Below are 14,936 nucleotides of genomic sequence, written 5' to 3'. Positions count from 1 at the left end.
ACATGGATCCCAGACTTCGTCCCTGAGAGACTGCATCAGGTTGGACAATGCCCGCTCTCTAAACAACCTGAAAGGGCCGGCAGAAGGACATAGTTTTGTTTTGTTTGATTGGTTGATCTTTTTATTTCTTCTGCTGTGGGGTTCATCAGCCTCCATCTTCCTTACATCCTGTAAACTACTCTCTCAGTCTAGATACCTGAAGTTTACAGCAAAGCATACAAATAAACGTGAGCTATTGACATAGGAACAACTGACCAAAGTGGACTATCTATCAAAGTATCATTTAGTAATCGAATTTAAGGCTGTCTACTCAAGTTATGTCTGAAAAGGTCTTTCTGGTCATTCCTTGAGTCTATCAAGTTCAGGAAGGTAGCAGATAGGAAACTTGTTCATTCCAGATCTAATGCAAGCTTTTGTTTTCCGTATATTTATTTCAACATTGATGGTTTTTATTCAGTCATTGGTATTAATATAAGTAAATGAATCACAAGTCAGTTTTAAAAGAGAGAGAAACACATTGAAATACCACTATAAACTATGAGAATGGCCAAAATCCAAAAAACTGACAACACCCAATTCTGACAAGGATGTGGAGCAGTAAGAATTCTCATTCATTTCTGGTAAGAATGCAAAATGGTACAACCACCTTGGAAGACTGTTTGACAGTTTCTTACAAAAACATTCTTGTACTATACAACCCAGCAATTGTGCTCCTTGGTTTTTACCGAAAGGATCTGAAAACTTAGAAGTGACATGCTGTCCTTTAGTAGGTGAATGGATATCTAAAGTGTACTATGTCCACACAATGAAATATTATTCAACACTAAAAAGAAATGAGCTATCACACCATCAAAGACATGAGGAAATCTTAAATGCATGAATAGGTAGATCACGGAGCACTTTCGGGCAGTGGAATTATCCTGTATGATACTATAATGGTGGATAACGTGTCATTATACGATTTTTAAGACCCAGAGAATGCACAACATGGAGAATGACCCGTAACGTAAACTGTGGACTTGGGGTCATTATGATGTATCAGCGGAGGTTCATCATTTGTAACCATTTTACTGCTCAGTACATTCGATAATGGAGAAGCTGTGTATGTGTGGTGGGCACAGATGGAACCTGGGAATTCACTGTACCTTTTGTGCATTTTTGCTGTGAATGTAAAAGTCCTCTAAAAATAAGGTCTATTTTGGGGGGCACCTGGATAGCTCCAGTCAGTTAAGCATCTGCCATCAGCTTGGGTCATGATCTCAGGGTCTTGGGATTGAGTCCTGCATCGGGCTCCCTGCTCAGCAGGGCGTCTGCTTCTCCCTCTCCATCTCTTCCTCACTCGTGCTTGCTCTCACAATCTCTCTCCCTCTCTTGCTCTCTCTCAAATAAATAAATAAAATATTTTTTAAAAATAAAAATAAGGCCTATTTTAAAGTGGTAAAAATAACGGGGAAAAGGAAATGAACATGACAACCAACCACACTATTCTTCCATTTGTCTGATAAATATTTACTAATTTACTACCATACAGCAGATGTTGTTCTTATGCATTTCATTTTGTTCTATCTTACATATATTAGATATATTATATTACATCTTATTAGTCCTGTTGTCATAAATATCAAACATACACTTTTGAAGAATTCTGTGTGAAAATGATGAAGGGAAAAAGGGAAGAGGGTGAACTGGCCTGGAATGATAGCATGTGGGCTAGAACAAGGGCCCCTCCTGCTGGGTGTGCAGTGCCCCATGGAGAGCAGAAATGGAAAAGAGATTGCTGGCCAGTTAGTGGGAGAGGAAGTAAAGGTGTAATTTCAAAGAAAAGAGTTTCCCCTGATCATTTCTCAAAGAGAAGTTGTACTTTATTAATGTTTAGCATGAGTTCATTTGGAGTCTTCTCAGAGTTTAGGGTTGGCTATAAGAAGAAACAATAAGAGTTGGGTGGAAGGAGAAGTTACTGGGAGCAGGATCCCGGAGCAAAGCAAAGCAGGGGTAAAGAGCAGAGGACAGCAGCACCCCGATCCATCCAAAGCAATCCACAGCACCCAGAAGTCCTGCCATGGGTAGAGACCCTGCAAGAGAACCAAAGTCCACTTCTCGCCTTCCCTCCCCATCCTTTTAGGTGGTGTAGGCAGAAGCAGGAGGCAGAGCCAAGGGCCTGACTATCACATTTCATGTCTGTGAACTCAATTCTGACTGTTTGGCTTTAGGATTCCCAGATTCTTACAAATTCAACCCAAGAAAACAAAAGTGTTTATATATATATGACCCAGTGATGCCCCCCAAAATAAGAGCAAATGAAAAAACTTGTCATCTTAATTGTGTTTCTCTAAATGGATTAAAATGAATCTTAAGATTTCATTATAAATTTAGATATATGGCATTAATTAGGGGTCACTGAAAACATTGTGCTCACATTGTAGCATTAAGAATTGATTCTGTATTTGTTTTGAATTCATTTTTTCTTTTAATGCTTTGAAATAATATTTTAATAGCTTAATCCATTAAGTTGTATGAATGGGAAATAAGTTATAAATTAGGAATACTAATTATAATATACAATATGGCTAAATATATAGATACAGGTAAGATGATAGATTTACTACACATCTGCTTTTAATATATAACCAATTAGTTAACTGTACAAACGGCTTTATTGCCTCTGTTTTATTTTTGTTTTTTTAAAGATTTTATTCATTTATTCATGAGAGGCACAGAGAGAGGCAGAGACATTGGCAGAAGGAGAAGCAGGCTCTCTGTGGGGAGCCTGATGTGGGACTCAAATCCAGGATCCTGGGATCATGACCTGAGCAGAAGGCAGACACTCAACCACTGAGCCATCCAGGTGTCCTTATTGCCTCTTTTTTTTAATGGTTTCATCATTATTAAGACCATTAAACCCAGATATTTTTAAAGTAAAGCATACACATGCAAATACATACACTTGGAGAAAACAAAATTCATAGTTTAAATTTCTGTACAAATGGAAAACAATTTCTGAAGCATTCTTATAATGCAAATGTGGTTATAACCCAGATGTGTATGGGATACATATATAGTGAATGCAAACTTCATCTCTCTTGAGTTGGGTGCCAAGCAAGAAGCACTGATAAAACTGCATGTTGGGGAAAAGTTGCTTTCTACTTCTTTCTCACTTTTTTAGTGGATTCAACAACACCCATGGCCACTCTCCCTGGGTGCACTCACCACTGTAGCCTATACAGGCACCTCAGAGAAGCCAGTGCCCTCCTCAGCAGCCCTGTCCCAGGTGTCTGTCCTTCCCTTTCCATCCTGTTCTTATGGGTCCTGTTCTCTTAGGATCCTGTTCTCATTCATGTTCTCCAAATTAGGGATTTTGAGGCCAGGAGTTCTATGCAAATTTCAGCTTTTTCTGTTTTCATTTTGTTGGTGGATGAAAGTAATTCCTACAGGCATGTTCTGAATTCTCAGATGGCCCATCTCACGTGAATGATGCAGGGCCTCATCTGATCTGTAAGCTGGCGTGGGAAGAGCTTCAGTAGCCACCTGGAAACATTGCTAGCTGAGCCCAGAAAGGAGTTTGTCTCCTTAAATATATTCTCTTAAAAGATTACTCAGTTTTCAAGAGCCAAGTTCTAATGAATCTGAGAAAAACTACTGTCACAGGTAATACAGTCTTCCTCCTCTTTCACTCAACAAATTTTTGTTCAGGATCTGCTATGTGACTGGCACCGGCCTTGGGGAAGGGATAGAGATCTATCAGTGAACAAAAACAGACCTGCCCTCCAAGAACACACATTCCAGCAGACAGTCAATGACAATAAACACAATAAAAAGCTAGGACATGATGAGGGATATGAAGAATTCTGTAATGGATTCAGGTAAAAGAAGAATACTAGATTCAGGGAGGGGATATGGTTCAGTAGTGTGGTTGGAGGAGCTTCACAGAGAAAGTCGAATTTTCAGACCTTGAAATGGTGAGAATTTAGCTATGTGTCTAGCACATCTGTGGGATGAGTTTTTTGTGATAAGAAAACTAAGCAGAAGGGCACCTGGGTGGCTCAGTGGTGAGTGTTTGCCTTTGGCTCAGGTTGTGATCCCAGGGTCCTGGGATCGAGTCCCACATCTGGCTCCCCATGGGGAGCTTGCTTCTCCCTCTGCCTGTGTCTCTGCTTCTCTCCCTGTCTCTTATGAATAAATAAATAAAATCTTCAAAAAAAGAAAAGAAAAGAAAACTAAGCAGGGAAAATGCCAAATTATAACCATTCAAAACAGACCATAATTTCCCAATCCCCGAGGGACTTTGAAGTTAAAAGAAAGAAGACAGTATTACTGAATGAATCCTGTTATTTTTCCCATATCAATGCAGAAGTGTTCACATACAGCTTTGCTGATGAGAACTCCATGAAATGGTCTGCATGTTAAGCAGCCTATTTGTTTTCCATTTTAATTTAAAAATTGGTCTAAAAAGTAAGGACAGCAAGGAAAAGGCCCATCTTAGAGACATCTCACAAGGTTTTTTTTCCATTTATTTATTTAAAAAATCAAAACTATCTTAGGTAGAAGGAACATCAAAATTAACATGATTGTGTCATTAATCAAATACCTGAGTTAAGCATAACATGCATTGGTCTTAGTGTTTTCACGAGCTCTTTTTGTGACTTCTTATCTTTTAGGGCTACTTAGATGAAAATCCTAATTCTTCAGGCTTTTCATTCTGGTTTCTTTAAAATGTTGGGAGAATGTTCTGATTAAGCATAACTTTAATATTTTGTATATCAATCCGACAGCCCTTTAAGACAGTGGTTAAATTTAATAAGTCTCAAGAGTGAGAAACTTCTTTTGCTCCTCCATCTGCTTCATGCTGTGAGTATGTGCCATATTTTTAGAGAGAGAAATGTCCATGACATCTATTATGAAGTTAAAATCACCTTTCCAAAATCTATAACTTGAAAAGAGGTTATTGTTGGGAGCCGCGTGCCAGGAAGGGGTTAGTGGATCGAGCAATGGCTCTCTGTTGACTCTTCCAACCACGGCCCACCTGTCTCACCCTTGTTGTTAAAGGCTTGTGGCTCAAGGACACATACCACTGCTATCTATTCAAGGGCGCATACTATTGCTATCTATTGTGAAAGGACATGTTTGGAGAACTAAGCTTAAGATATCCTGCTTGATATACAACCCTGCTTTATAAAAGAGTGAATAACACAAATAAAGTTGGCATCGTGGCTGAATCCAGCCATATGTCCCTCCTGCTCCCAATCTGTCTATGTCTTCTTTCTTTTCCTCATTCCCTTGCCCTGATCCCTGGACGTTTGTTGCCCCAACGCGCGCGACAGGTTATGTTTGGAATTTTATCAGTAGGATATTAAAGCAAGAAAAGGCAATAGAATCTAAGAACACCTGTTTGTTCTCTTTTTCCTTTGTGTGCTTTAATTCAGCTCAGTGAAATTAATTGTAGCAATTGCTTCATATGAAAAACCTGTTCGGTCTAAATGAAAGCTTACTCTCTAAAGCAAAAGATGTTCCCTGTGCTCTTACAGATAAGGAGACAAGGAGGCATCCAGCTCCTGGTGGACCTGCTGGATCATCGGATGACAGAAGTCCACCGTAGTGCCTGTGGAGCCTTGAGAAACTTGGTGTATGGGAAGGCCAACGATGATAACAAAATTGCCCTGAAAAACTGCGGTGGCATCCCAGCGCTGGTGAGGTTACTCCGCAAGACCACCGACCTGGAGATCCGGGAGCTGGTCACAGGTTAGAATTCTTATTAACAGCACACTGCCTCTCAAGATAAAGTTTCCATTGTCCAGCACGGTAGCAAAAGTGCTAACCAAGGATGGTGGTGCAGGGCCTCTCAGAGGGCTAATATCCCAGGCAATCCCAATATACATGTGCTAAATGAGTGACTAAAAGGATATCTAATTAAAACATGTGGATTGACCAAATGAGATCATTAGAATCCAGTAAACAGGGGCATCTAGGTGGTCACTTAGTGAAGCATCTGCCTTCAGCTCAGGTCATGATCTCAGGGTCTGAGATTGAGCCCCAAGTCGGGCTCTCTGCTTAGCAGGGAGCCTGGTTCTCCCTCTCCCTCTGCCTGCTGCTCCCCCCTGCTTGTACTCTCTCTCTCTTTGTCAAATAATCTTTTAAAAAAATAAAAAATAGAATCCAGTAAACATAACCCTTCTAAAATTCTATGACCATATTTCAGTTTTGTCACTTGATTTAGAAGTAGTTCAGCATCTTACAGTACCCACAGGTGATCATTAAAATGGCATTTAATAAGAATTGATAAAAGGACAAAGTATGTGAGTTGTTATTAAAAAGGTGTATATTCTGGTTTATCATGTGGTTAAGAACAGAGAGATCTTATTGCACTCAACAGTTAACTTCTTGAAAAAAATATTTGTGCCTGCTGAAAATCTCTAGGTTATAGGATTACATATCAGGAAATTTCTCTTACATATATTTATGTATTTGTATATTGTATATTTACACATATTATACTGCATATTTACATACATCATATGTTTGTATTATATTTACCTATTTACATAAAGGGAATTTCCGAAACATGAGCATGAGAGCAAGCCTTTCTATGAACACTGTACTTTTGGGTTTTGTAAAGTGGAGATCACTAGAGAAGCACCTCATAGAGCCATGAGGATTTGATGAATGAGAACATTTAAGCATATAGCAGTACCTTTCTGGGAATATATGTGATCATTGGAATAATATGTAAACATTAGCTTTCACTTTTCTCCCTCACCCTCTAAAATGTGCAGTTGTACTTGTTGGAGTGCTAACAACATAAGTGACCTTGATATGGGCTTTCAGAGTACTCTTCTTGATTATACACATTGTTGTTCTAGATAATATTTGGTTTTAGTTCATCAAAGTTCCCCTCAAGTGTTTGGCAAATGGATTGCAAGGTTGACTCTCAAAAAAGAATCTCAATTCTCAATAATGCCACCAATCTTGTTTAAATTCCATAACTTCCTTGTATCTATGCTCATGAGATATATGTGAACTTGTTATTTTAAGAAAACACATGACTCAAGTTGATAGTCATAAATATTTGTTTAGGCCGAGATCAAGACTCCCAGCTTCAGCATATTTTCTTAAATTTGCACCCTGTAAGATTATTGTCACATCTCTTTCCCACTCTTAGCTAAATTAGAACTAGACCCCATTTACTTTCCCTTTGTTTTCTTTTTTTTGTGCTTCTCTAAGCAAAGAATTGTCTTTGTGGAAAAAATAGTTAAGGTTTACAGTGTTATTAAGGTGATGTTTCACACCAAACAAATATGGATGGCTTAAGGCAAAACTATTATTATGCACATATTATGATGTGTAGGATAGTTTGGGGGATGAGTTAAATAATTGAAAATATACCCCATCCATTCTTTCAAATTGAGAGGAAGGGCTCAATATGTGTGATGGAAAATAAACATCATGGTGCTTCTGTGCATTAAGGCCTTGCCAATGGATGCATGAGGCCAGTGGAACTAAAGGAACACCTACTGCTATGCACGTTATGCATCTATTTCATGATTTTAAAATAATTAGATTTTGCTAAAATTTGGATTTGCCCCAACACAAAACCCTCAGTGGTGGTTTATCTTGTTGCCAAGGAAATCCAGCCACATGCGAAAGGCTGAGGTGATTGATGGCTTAAACCAGAAGGAAATGGCAGCAGTACCTCTGTCCCCTGACATCATCCACTGCTGCATGCCTCTGCTTATTCTGATATTCAAAGCAACTATGCACCACTGCTTCTGACAGATGCTGCATGTTGCCCATTTAATGCACCTGGGCAATATCAAAAGTTTCTCTGCAAGCTTCATTTGGAAACAGATGAAAGTCGAATTTTCTCTTAAAAGATTACTCAGAGGCAAGTAACCTCTTCAGAATATAGAGAAGTTTCCGTAATTGGCAAATCTTTGGCTATGGGAAAGACGGCATACTTGATATAGAGAGTACACATGCCCCTTCTTCTGCTCCTTTGGAGAAGAACAAAGGTTTGTACCCATTGCGAGGTGATGACTCGGTGTTTCTTCATCAGTGTGTGCTGGTGGCCAAGACTCATTCCTTGCCCCCTCTGGAAGAAATGCTGACTTGTCATGACTCCGTCCAAGCAACTGGGGCCAAATGGCTCCAGGATGATAGTGGTTGCTAATTTAGTAGATGTTTTCTGCCCTTCCAGAATCATGGTCTTGTGTGTGGCTGCACTTCAGGCATGATGTTTACTTTTTACAAAGAAACACATGTTGTTAAAACATTTCGATGGGTTGAGGCTCATGGTTTCTGGAGTTGCCTTGGTAGGTACTACTGAGACACAGTAAGCACCTTAGCCAAGCTACTACTCTAGAAAGAGAAATCGGAAGCAACCATGTGCTAGAATATTCTGGCATGGAAGGAATTGCTGCTGCAGGCCACCCTGTAATAATAAACTCCCATGCTGGCAGAAATCTGAGTGTGCCCGGAAACCGACAAGGTCCTGTTAACTTCTGTAGAGACGTAGCATGGATGATGCAGATCGAGCCGCTGCCTGAGCAAAAGTAAAATGAAAGCAAATGAATTCACCTCACAGAGCCTTAGGGGGTCATGTTTATCTTCAGCACCAGCCCAGCACTCATCTGCCAGAGTGAGCTATGAAAGCTCAGATTCTGTCGGCTCCTGGGGAGCTTTGGGAATCCAGTATTTTAGCGCACCTACCTGATTCAACCTCAAGGACATCAAATCCCCCATTTGTCTTATCTGTCATTCTCTTCCCACTCCTTCTCTGAGACTCTTGTCTCCCCCCAAGTCTGGTAAATGCTTTGCTACACTAAGCTCATGCTCTCCGTTCATCCTTCGTCATTCATATTGTAAATGCTTTGGGATTTCTGCAGGTGTCAGGTGTGTGCTAAGCCTTGGACATCTTCACTCACAGAGTTGACGTTCAGTGGACCCACACCAGCACTGCCACGATGTTAACACCAGAGCCCACTGTGATGGTTGGGGGCTCTGTTTGGAATTGTCCCATCCATGCATTGCTGGCTGCTAAATATTAAAAGGGATGCTGTGGGACACCCCAGTGACTCAGCAGTTGAGCGTCTGCCTTAGGCTCAGGGTGTGATCCCGGGGTCCTGGGATCGAGTCCCATATCGGGCTCCCCGCAGGGAGCCTGCTTCTCCCTCTGCCTGAGTCTCTGCCTCTCTTTCTGTGCCTCTCATAAATACATACATACATACATACAAACATACATACATACATACATACATACATACATAAATAAGATGTTGCTGACAAATTGGTCCACATTTTAGAAACGTAATTAGATGAGTACCAAGACTTATGATGGCTCTGGAGAATGGAGCCGTAAGAGTAAAAAGCCTCTCTTTACCACTGTTGTCACATTGTCACAAGGACCCTTTTCAAAGGCTTTTGGAATTAGGTTAGGTATTCCTGCATAAATTAATAAAACAATGATTTAAGTGAAACAACTATTGTAATTCTGCAGCAGACCTAATACAGATTGCGAGTTATTACTCCAGCCAGGAGTAGTAGAGCCTTGCCAGCACAAAGGAGCTTTTACTCTTGCATTCTCCTTCCTAAATATTAGCAAATACATGAAAACCAATGTGTGTTAAAAATATATATGTATAGGGGAAGGGAGGGTGAAGTTTTGTTAGCAGATGTTGAAAAGAACGTTAGTGATTTTTAAAAAAATAATAAAGCATGTTTCTAAACGAGATTTTAGATTGGACCTGGGCTATATAACCAGAATGTAAAACATGAGATTATAAACTATAAAAGACTAAAAGAAAGAAATGTTCTTACACAGCTTTAAATTATTTACTGAATATTCCTTGGCAAACTGTTTGAACAATAATAAAATGTTAAAATTGAGCTATTTACATGCATTTACATTCAACACATAAGCATGCATGGTTTAAAAAAAAAAACCTGCCTGTTTGCACTGCAGTATCTGTTCACGGCAGAATATATTTTACTTCTGCCTGTTAAGCTTTGCAATAAATAATTTTCTTCCTATGCAATAATTACTATGAGATGATGATCAGAATTTTATTTAAATCCAGTTGAAGCTATTATATGCTCGCCATTACTTGAAATATCCTAAGCAAATAAACTTTGGTTACAAATGCTGCATGTCCTTTGGGCTTGACTAATATAATTTTTCTCTCTCTAAATATGGAAATAATCAACCTAAATTTTGAAATGCCCAACTAAAGATTTCAGAATGTTTTACAAATCATAATAAACCACTTTTTATTAAACCATAAAGCTTAATAAATTACTTTTATTTCTGTTGAAAGCAAGTGTCCTTAAGAGTTCTGGTTCTCTAAGAACAGAGTGTATTCTTGCATCTTATGCTTCTAATACTGAGTCTTTCCCTTCAATTAAAGAGATGGGCCTCAGTTTAACTATTTACTTGCTAGCATGAGGTCAGTCGATTTAATGCCTAGTCTCTTATAAGCTGAGTTACATACCCCCCTAAATTTTTAGGTTGAAGCCCTAACCCATAGCCCCTCAAAGCATGACTCAGATATAGTTAGTTATGTTAGAATACTAGAGTAGGGTGGGCCCTTAAGCTGATATAGCTGGCGTCCTTATGAAAAGAAGAAATTTAGGCAAAGACACACACAGGGAAAAAGCCACATGAACACGAAGACAGAGATGTGGTCATGCTTCCTCGAGGCAAGGAGTGCCACAGATTGCCCCCAAAACACCAGAAGCCAGGAAAGAAGCTAGGAGCCAATTCTTCTCATAGCCTTGGATGGAACCAACCCGGATGACATCATGATCTTTGACTTCTAACATCCAGAACTGTGATAGTAAACTTCTGTGGTTTTGGCCATTCAATCTTGTTATGGCAATGCTAGGAAACTAATACAGACCCAGATCCAAGGAATCCTTCATCTTTTTCCAGATGTGAGCAAACACATTTGTTGGTCAAGGAAATAAAGCAATGCAAATAAATGTAGAACCATGAGGGCTTAATAGTGCTGTTTAATCAGTCATCCAGATTTCTTACTACATCTTTTTAAAGTATTTACTTGTGAAGAATTGGAAGTGGCAAAGATGATAATTAAATGCAGCTTAATATTTTCAAAGTAATGGCTCTATATGGTCAAAAGATGAAACTGTATAAAGATATTTATAATGAAAACAACAGTCCCCTTCCGCATCTGTCCTCTTATATTAAACACTCCAAGTCCCTCAGAGGCTTTCAGCCTCAGCTTTTGCTTTATTTAGTTTTCTCATGGCTATGCCATGTCTTTAAATGATATACTTATTTCACTCTATGTAAATCAATTATCATAGGCTTTAAATTGACTTTGTACTGTGATGGAGAAGGATTTTTCATTTTTCACCACTCATGCCTTCTCCTTTCCAAAATGGTGGGATCATTATCCTTGACTCCTCAGCAAATTTAATCAGTGACTTCAAGTTAAGCTTCTGTCTTTTCCATCTAATAAAATCATTATCTCATCACCCATTTTATAAGATATTAGTGCTCTATGTCTTCAGCTTTCTTCTTAGCCTCTGTCATCATACTTGACTTTTACATTGTCAAGGTTGAATATATTTGCAGTCTATTCTATAACCATAGTCAGTCTTCCAAGGATTTCTATAGCTTGATTCAAAAGTTGAAAGCCAGAGGTTAGCCTTTGCATTATGAATGGGAAGAGCAGACCCATGTGGTACCTAGCCATCACATTTCTTTCCCAATGGGTCCAAAGTGATGATTCTTGTCAAAAGAGTACATTTCCTGCATCATATCTAATGGATTCCTCATCATCTACAATGCCCAGATGCTCAACTTTGTGATTTTAATCATCATTAATTCCCTGTTTTTCTGGAGATCTCATGAAAAGAATCCTCTATTTGGGGGGCAGAACCAGGTGATTGGTCCCTAGAACAGCTGCATTGCTCTCCAGAGTTGGGATGTCTGTCTCCTAGATCCCAGGCCCTCCTCTTTGGTCTATTCTCTTGTAAGTTCTAAATATTAATTAATTAATTAATTAATTAATGTGCTTTGGACATGAAATTCCAAAAATGTCAGTATTAAATCCTAATACATTATTGATATTCATTAGACACGGATAGATCAAAATTATTTTTCTCAGGAAGATTTTCTATAATTTTATCCCTGATACATAAAAGTCTGTGATGATATATCTAGGTTGCACTTTTCTTAAATTCAATGGTATTGGACATTTCCAGTTTAAAGAATCATGACCCTCAGTGCCAGAAAACTGTTTTTTTTTTTTTTTAAGTTCATTCATTTCCTCTATACTTTTTTTTTTTTTTTTTTTTTTTAGAATTGTTGGTAGTCAGATTTTGAATCTCTTGGACTTTTCATACATAATTTGAAGATTATCATGAGAGATTTCTCCAGTATCCAACATTTCTCTCAACATATTGATAAGGTTTTTTTTTTTTTTGGCAGGGATTTAAGGAGATATAACTATTAATATTAATAGTATCATTATTTTAATTCTATGAACTCTTTTGTGCTGTTTTTATAACCTCTATTCTTATTTCATGAATGTAAGGTATTCTTGAATTTCTCTAAGGATATTTAGAACAAAGGTTCATTTTCTGTTTATCATGAATCATTTCACCTTTCTCTGGTGTCATTTTTTTTCTATTTTTATGACAGTTTTTCATATTGATTTTGCATGCTTACTTTAAATGTGGAGAGACCTTCAGTTCTCTGCTCTTTTTTGTGTGTGTTACTTTAATGAAGGTTTATACACAGTGTAGTTTCAAGCAATTGAGCACATGGCTATTTCCATATGCTTCTACACATCAGTTTATGAAACCATGTATTTTAAGGAAAGATATTACTTGAATGATGGTTTATACACAGTGAATTTTCAAATTATGGAAACAGCCCAAGTACCTATCAACTAATGATAAATGGATAAAGAAGAAGTGGGGGAGATATAGATATGTACGTCCACGTAAAATTAGCCATAAAAAAAGGATGAAATCTCTGCTCATTAAGACAGAAAGAGTAGAGAATTTGAGCTCTGTGCACATCAGTGAAGCTTCCTAACTGTGAGTTTGGCTTCAGGTGAGCAGGTAGGCATAAGGTGTTGTGATAGGGAACCCTTTAAGTATTTTGATGAGGAAAGCTTTTCTCTAAGACTCAGATATCCACATTAGCTTTTCCATTCTTTAAGTATTTTGATGAGGAAAGCTTTTCTCTAAGGCTCAGATATCCACATTAGCTTTTCCATTCTCCCCCAGTGCAGTCAATCTCTTTAGAGAATATTCTTCTGAGTTGTTTATCTGTATGGTCTATAAATTTTCTGTCTGTTGAGTGTTCTTTCCATCTGAGTAGGAGTGAGCAGTGAGAGAGCAGGGTGTTCTCTCCATGCAGGCAAGAGTGGAGAATGAAAGGGTGGGCAACTGCTTCTCTTCAATCACCCTTGGTAGCCTCCCTTCTCATTTCTCCATCTCCTTTGCCTGCCTGCTCTGAGCATGAATCTTCCCTAGGTTCCACTAGGATGGTCAGCCACCTCATTGGATCATTGGGATGGAGTCCCCTCAATGTTTATTGTGGGTTATCCTTGCTTCCACTACAACTTCACCAGGCAACTCACCTCCATCTGTTTTGCATATTACAGAAATAAGATAAAATGTCTCATCTGCTGGATTACTCCTTCCATTCTCTTCTTTATTCCATTATGTTCCCACTAATAATCTCTTGCCTGCATGAGTTCTGAACAGTTCCATAGATAACACAAAATGTAAATAGTATTAAGTATTGTCTCTATAGTTGATAGAACCAAGTTGGAGACATTTCCTTTAGGTCTGTTACCAAGTGAGTTTATTATTTCCAAAGAAGTCTAGGGTGTAACATTAACTAAACACCCTTCATGGGAAGACACTGAAACCAAGGGGAAGATGTCATACCCTACTGACATCTTCCAGTCTGTTTTCTCTTATCCCATTTGCTCTAATCACCTACAGGCATGGCTCATCTCTTCAAAGCAGGAACTAAGCGTTTTGTCAAGGTAGCCTTCCCTCTGTCTTCCTGAGCTTTTTGATGGTCACCTGGGACTCTTGGTAGGCACTTTATATGTTATAGTAAGGGGTGCTGAGATGAGTCAGGATAGCACGTCATTTAAATCAAATTCAGGGTCACTGTGTTCCCAAAATGTAAAATTATATCCCAGATTTATTTTGTATCCCAAATAATGTCCAGCCATGTTGTCCAACATAGCATATCAGAGCTTCTGCCAAAAGATTAGAGTGCATCACAAAGATAAAAATGAATAGAGATATTCCAATAATGAAATGTCAGCAATGTAGAGATGCCTCGAATTTTAATATAAATCCACCAAATATCGAATTCCCAAGGAGAAATTAAAAATCAAAGTTTCAATCCACTTTTCTGTTGAAGTCCAAAGACATTAAAGTTCAAAGGAACTAAAGCCTAAAAATCAATATATCTTGCCATTGTGTGTTAAAGTTCAAAGTCCATATGTACAAAACTCATCCTCCCCAATGTCTCTCTTCTGCACAGCCTCTGCCAGAAGGATTCTCTGGCCCTCTGGCCCTCTTTAGATTGCCTAGGTCCACTTCATGCTAGAATTGTTGACATATATTCAGGGCCTCACAGATATGTTGTTCCAATGCCAATTCCTACTCATCTCACTGTCCAAGGGTGTGAACCCTGGCCCATGCCCATCACCTGTAGACAAGAACCCATCCTAAACCCTAAGAGCAGATATCCCAGGCACTGGTGTGTACCCCTAGACCAGCCCCAACCAAGGCCGTGGCAGCCAGTCAGTGAAGCTATATTGGTTGCATATTTCTGCTACAACATATTTCCAAATATCTAGCGACTTAAAACAGTGCAAGTTTATTACCTTCCAATTCCAGAGGTTAAAAGTCCAACATAAGTGTCAGTGGGCTAAAATCTGGATGTC

General features: G+C 38.7%; 1 protein-coding gene across 17 annotated transcripts in view; it reads left to right on the top strand.

Moving 5' to 3' along the window:
• The window catches only part of CTNND2 (catenin delta 2), a 923,063-nt gene that overhangs the window by 694,480 nt on the left and 213,647 nt on the right, over positions 1-14,936 (top strand). For all 17 annotated transcript variants that reach the window (XM_072752714.1, XM_072752715.1, XM_072752713.1 and 14 more), the window contains one exon: positions 5,523-5,736. In XM_072752714.1, the coding sequence (XP_072608815.1) occupies positions 5,523-5,736 (214 nt within the window). The remainder of the gene's footprint in view (positions 1-5,522; positions 5,737-14,936) is intronic.

The sequence above is a fragment of the Vulpes vulpes genome, chromosome 3 (assembly GCF_048418805.1).
Source record: "Vulpes vulpes isolate BD-2025 chromosome 3, VulVul3, whole genome shotgun sequence".
Classification (NCBI taxonomy): Eukaryota; Metazoa; Chordata; class Mammalia; order Carnivora; family Canidae; genus Vulpes; species Vulpes vulpes.
This window is presented reverse-complemented; position numbering and strand designations above follow the sequence as displayed.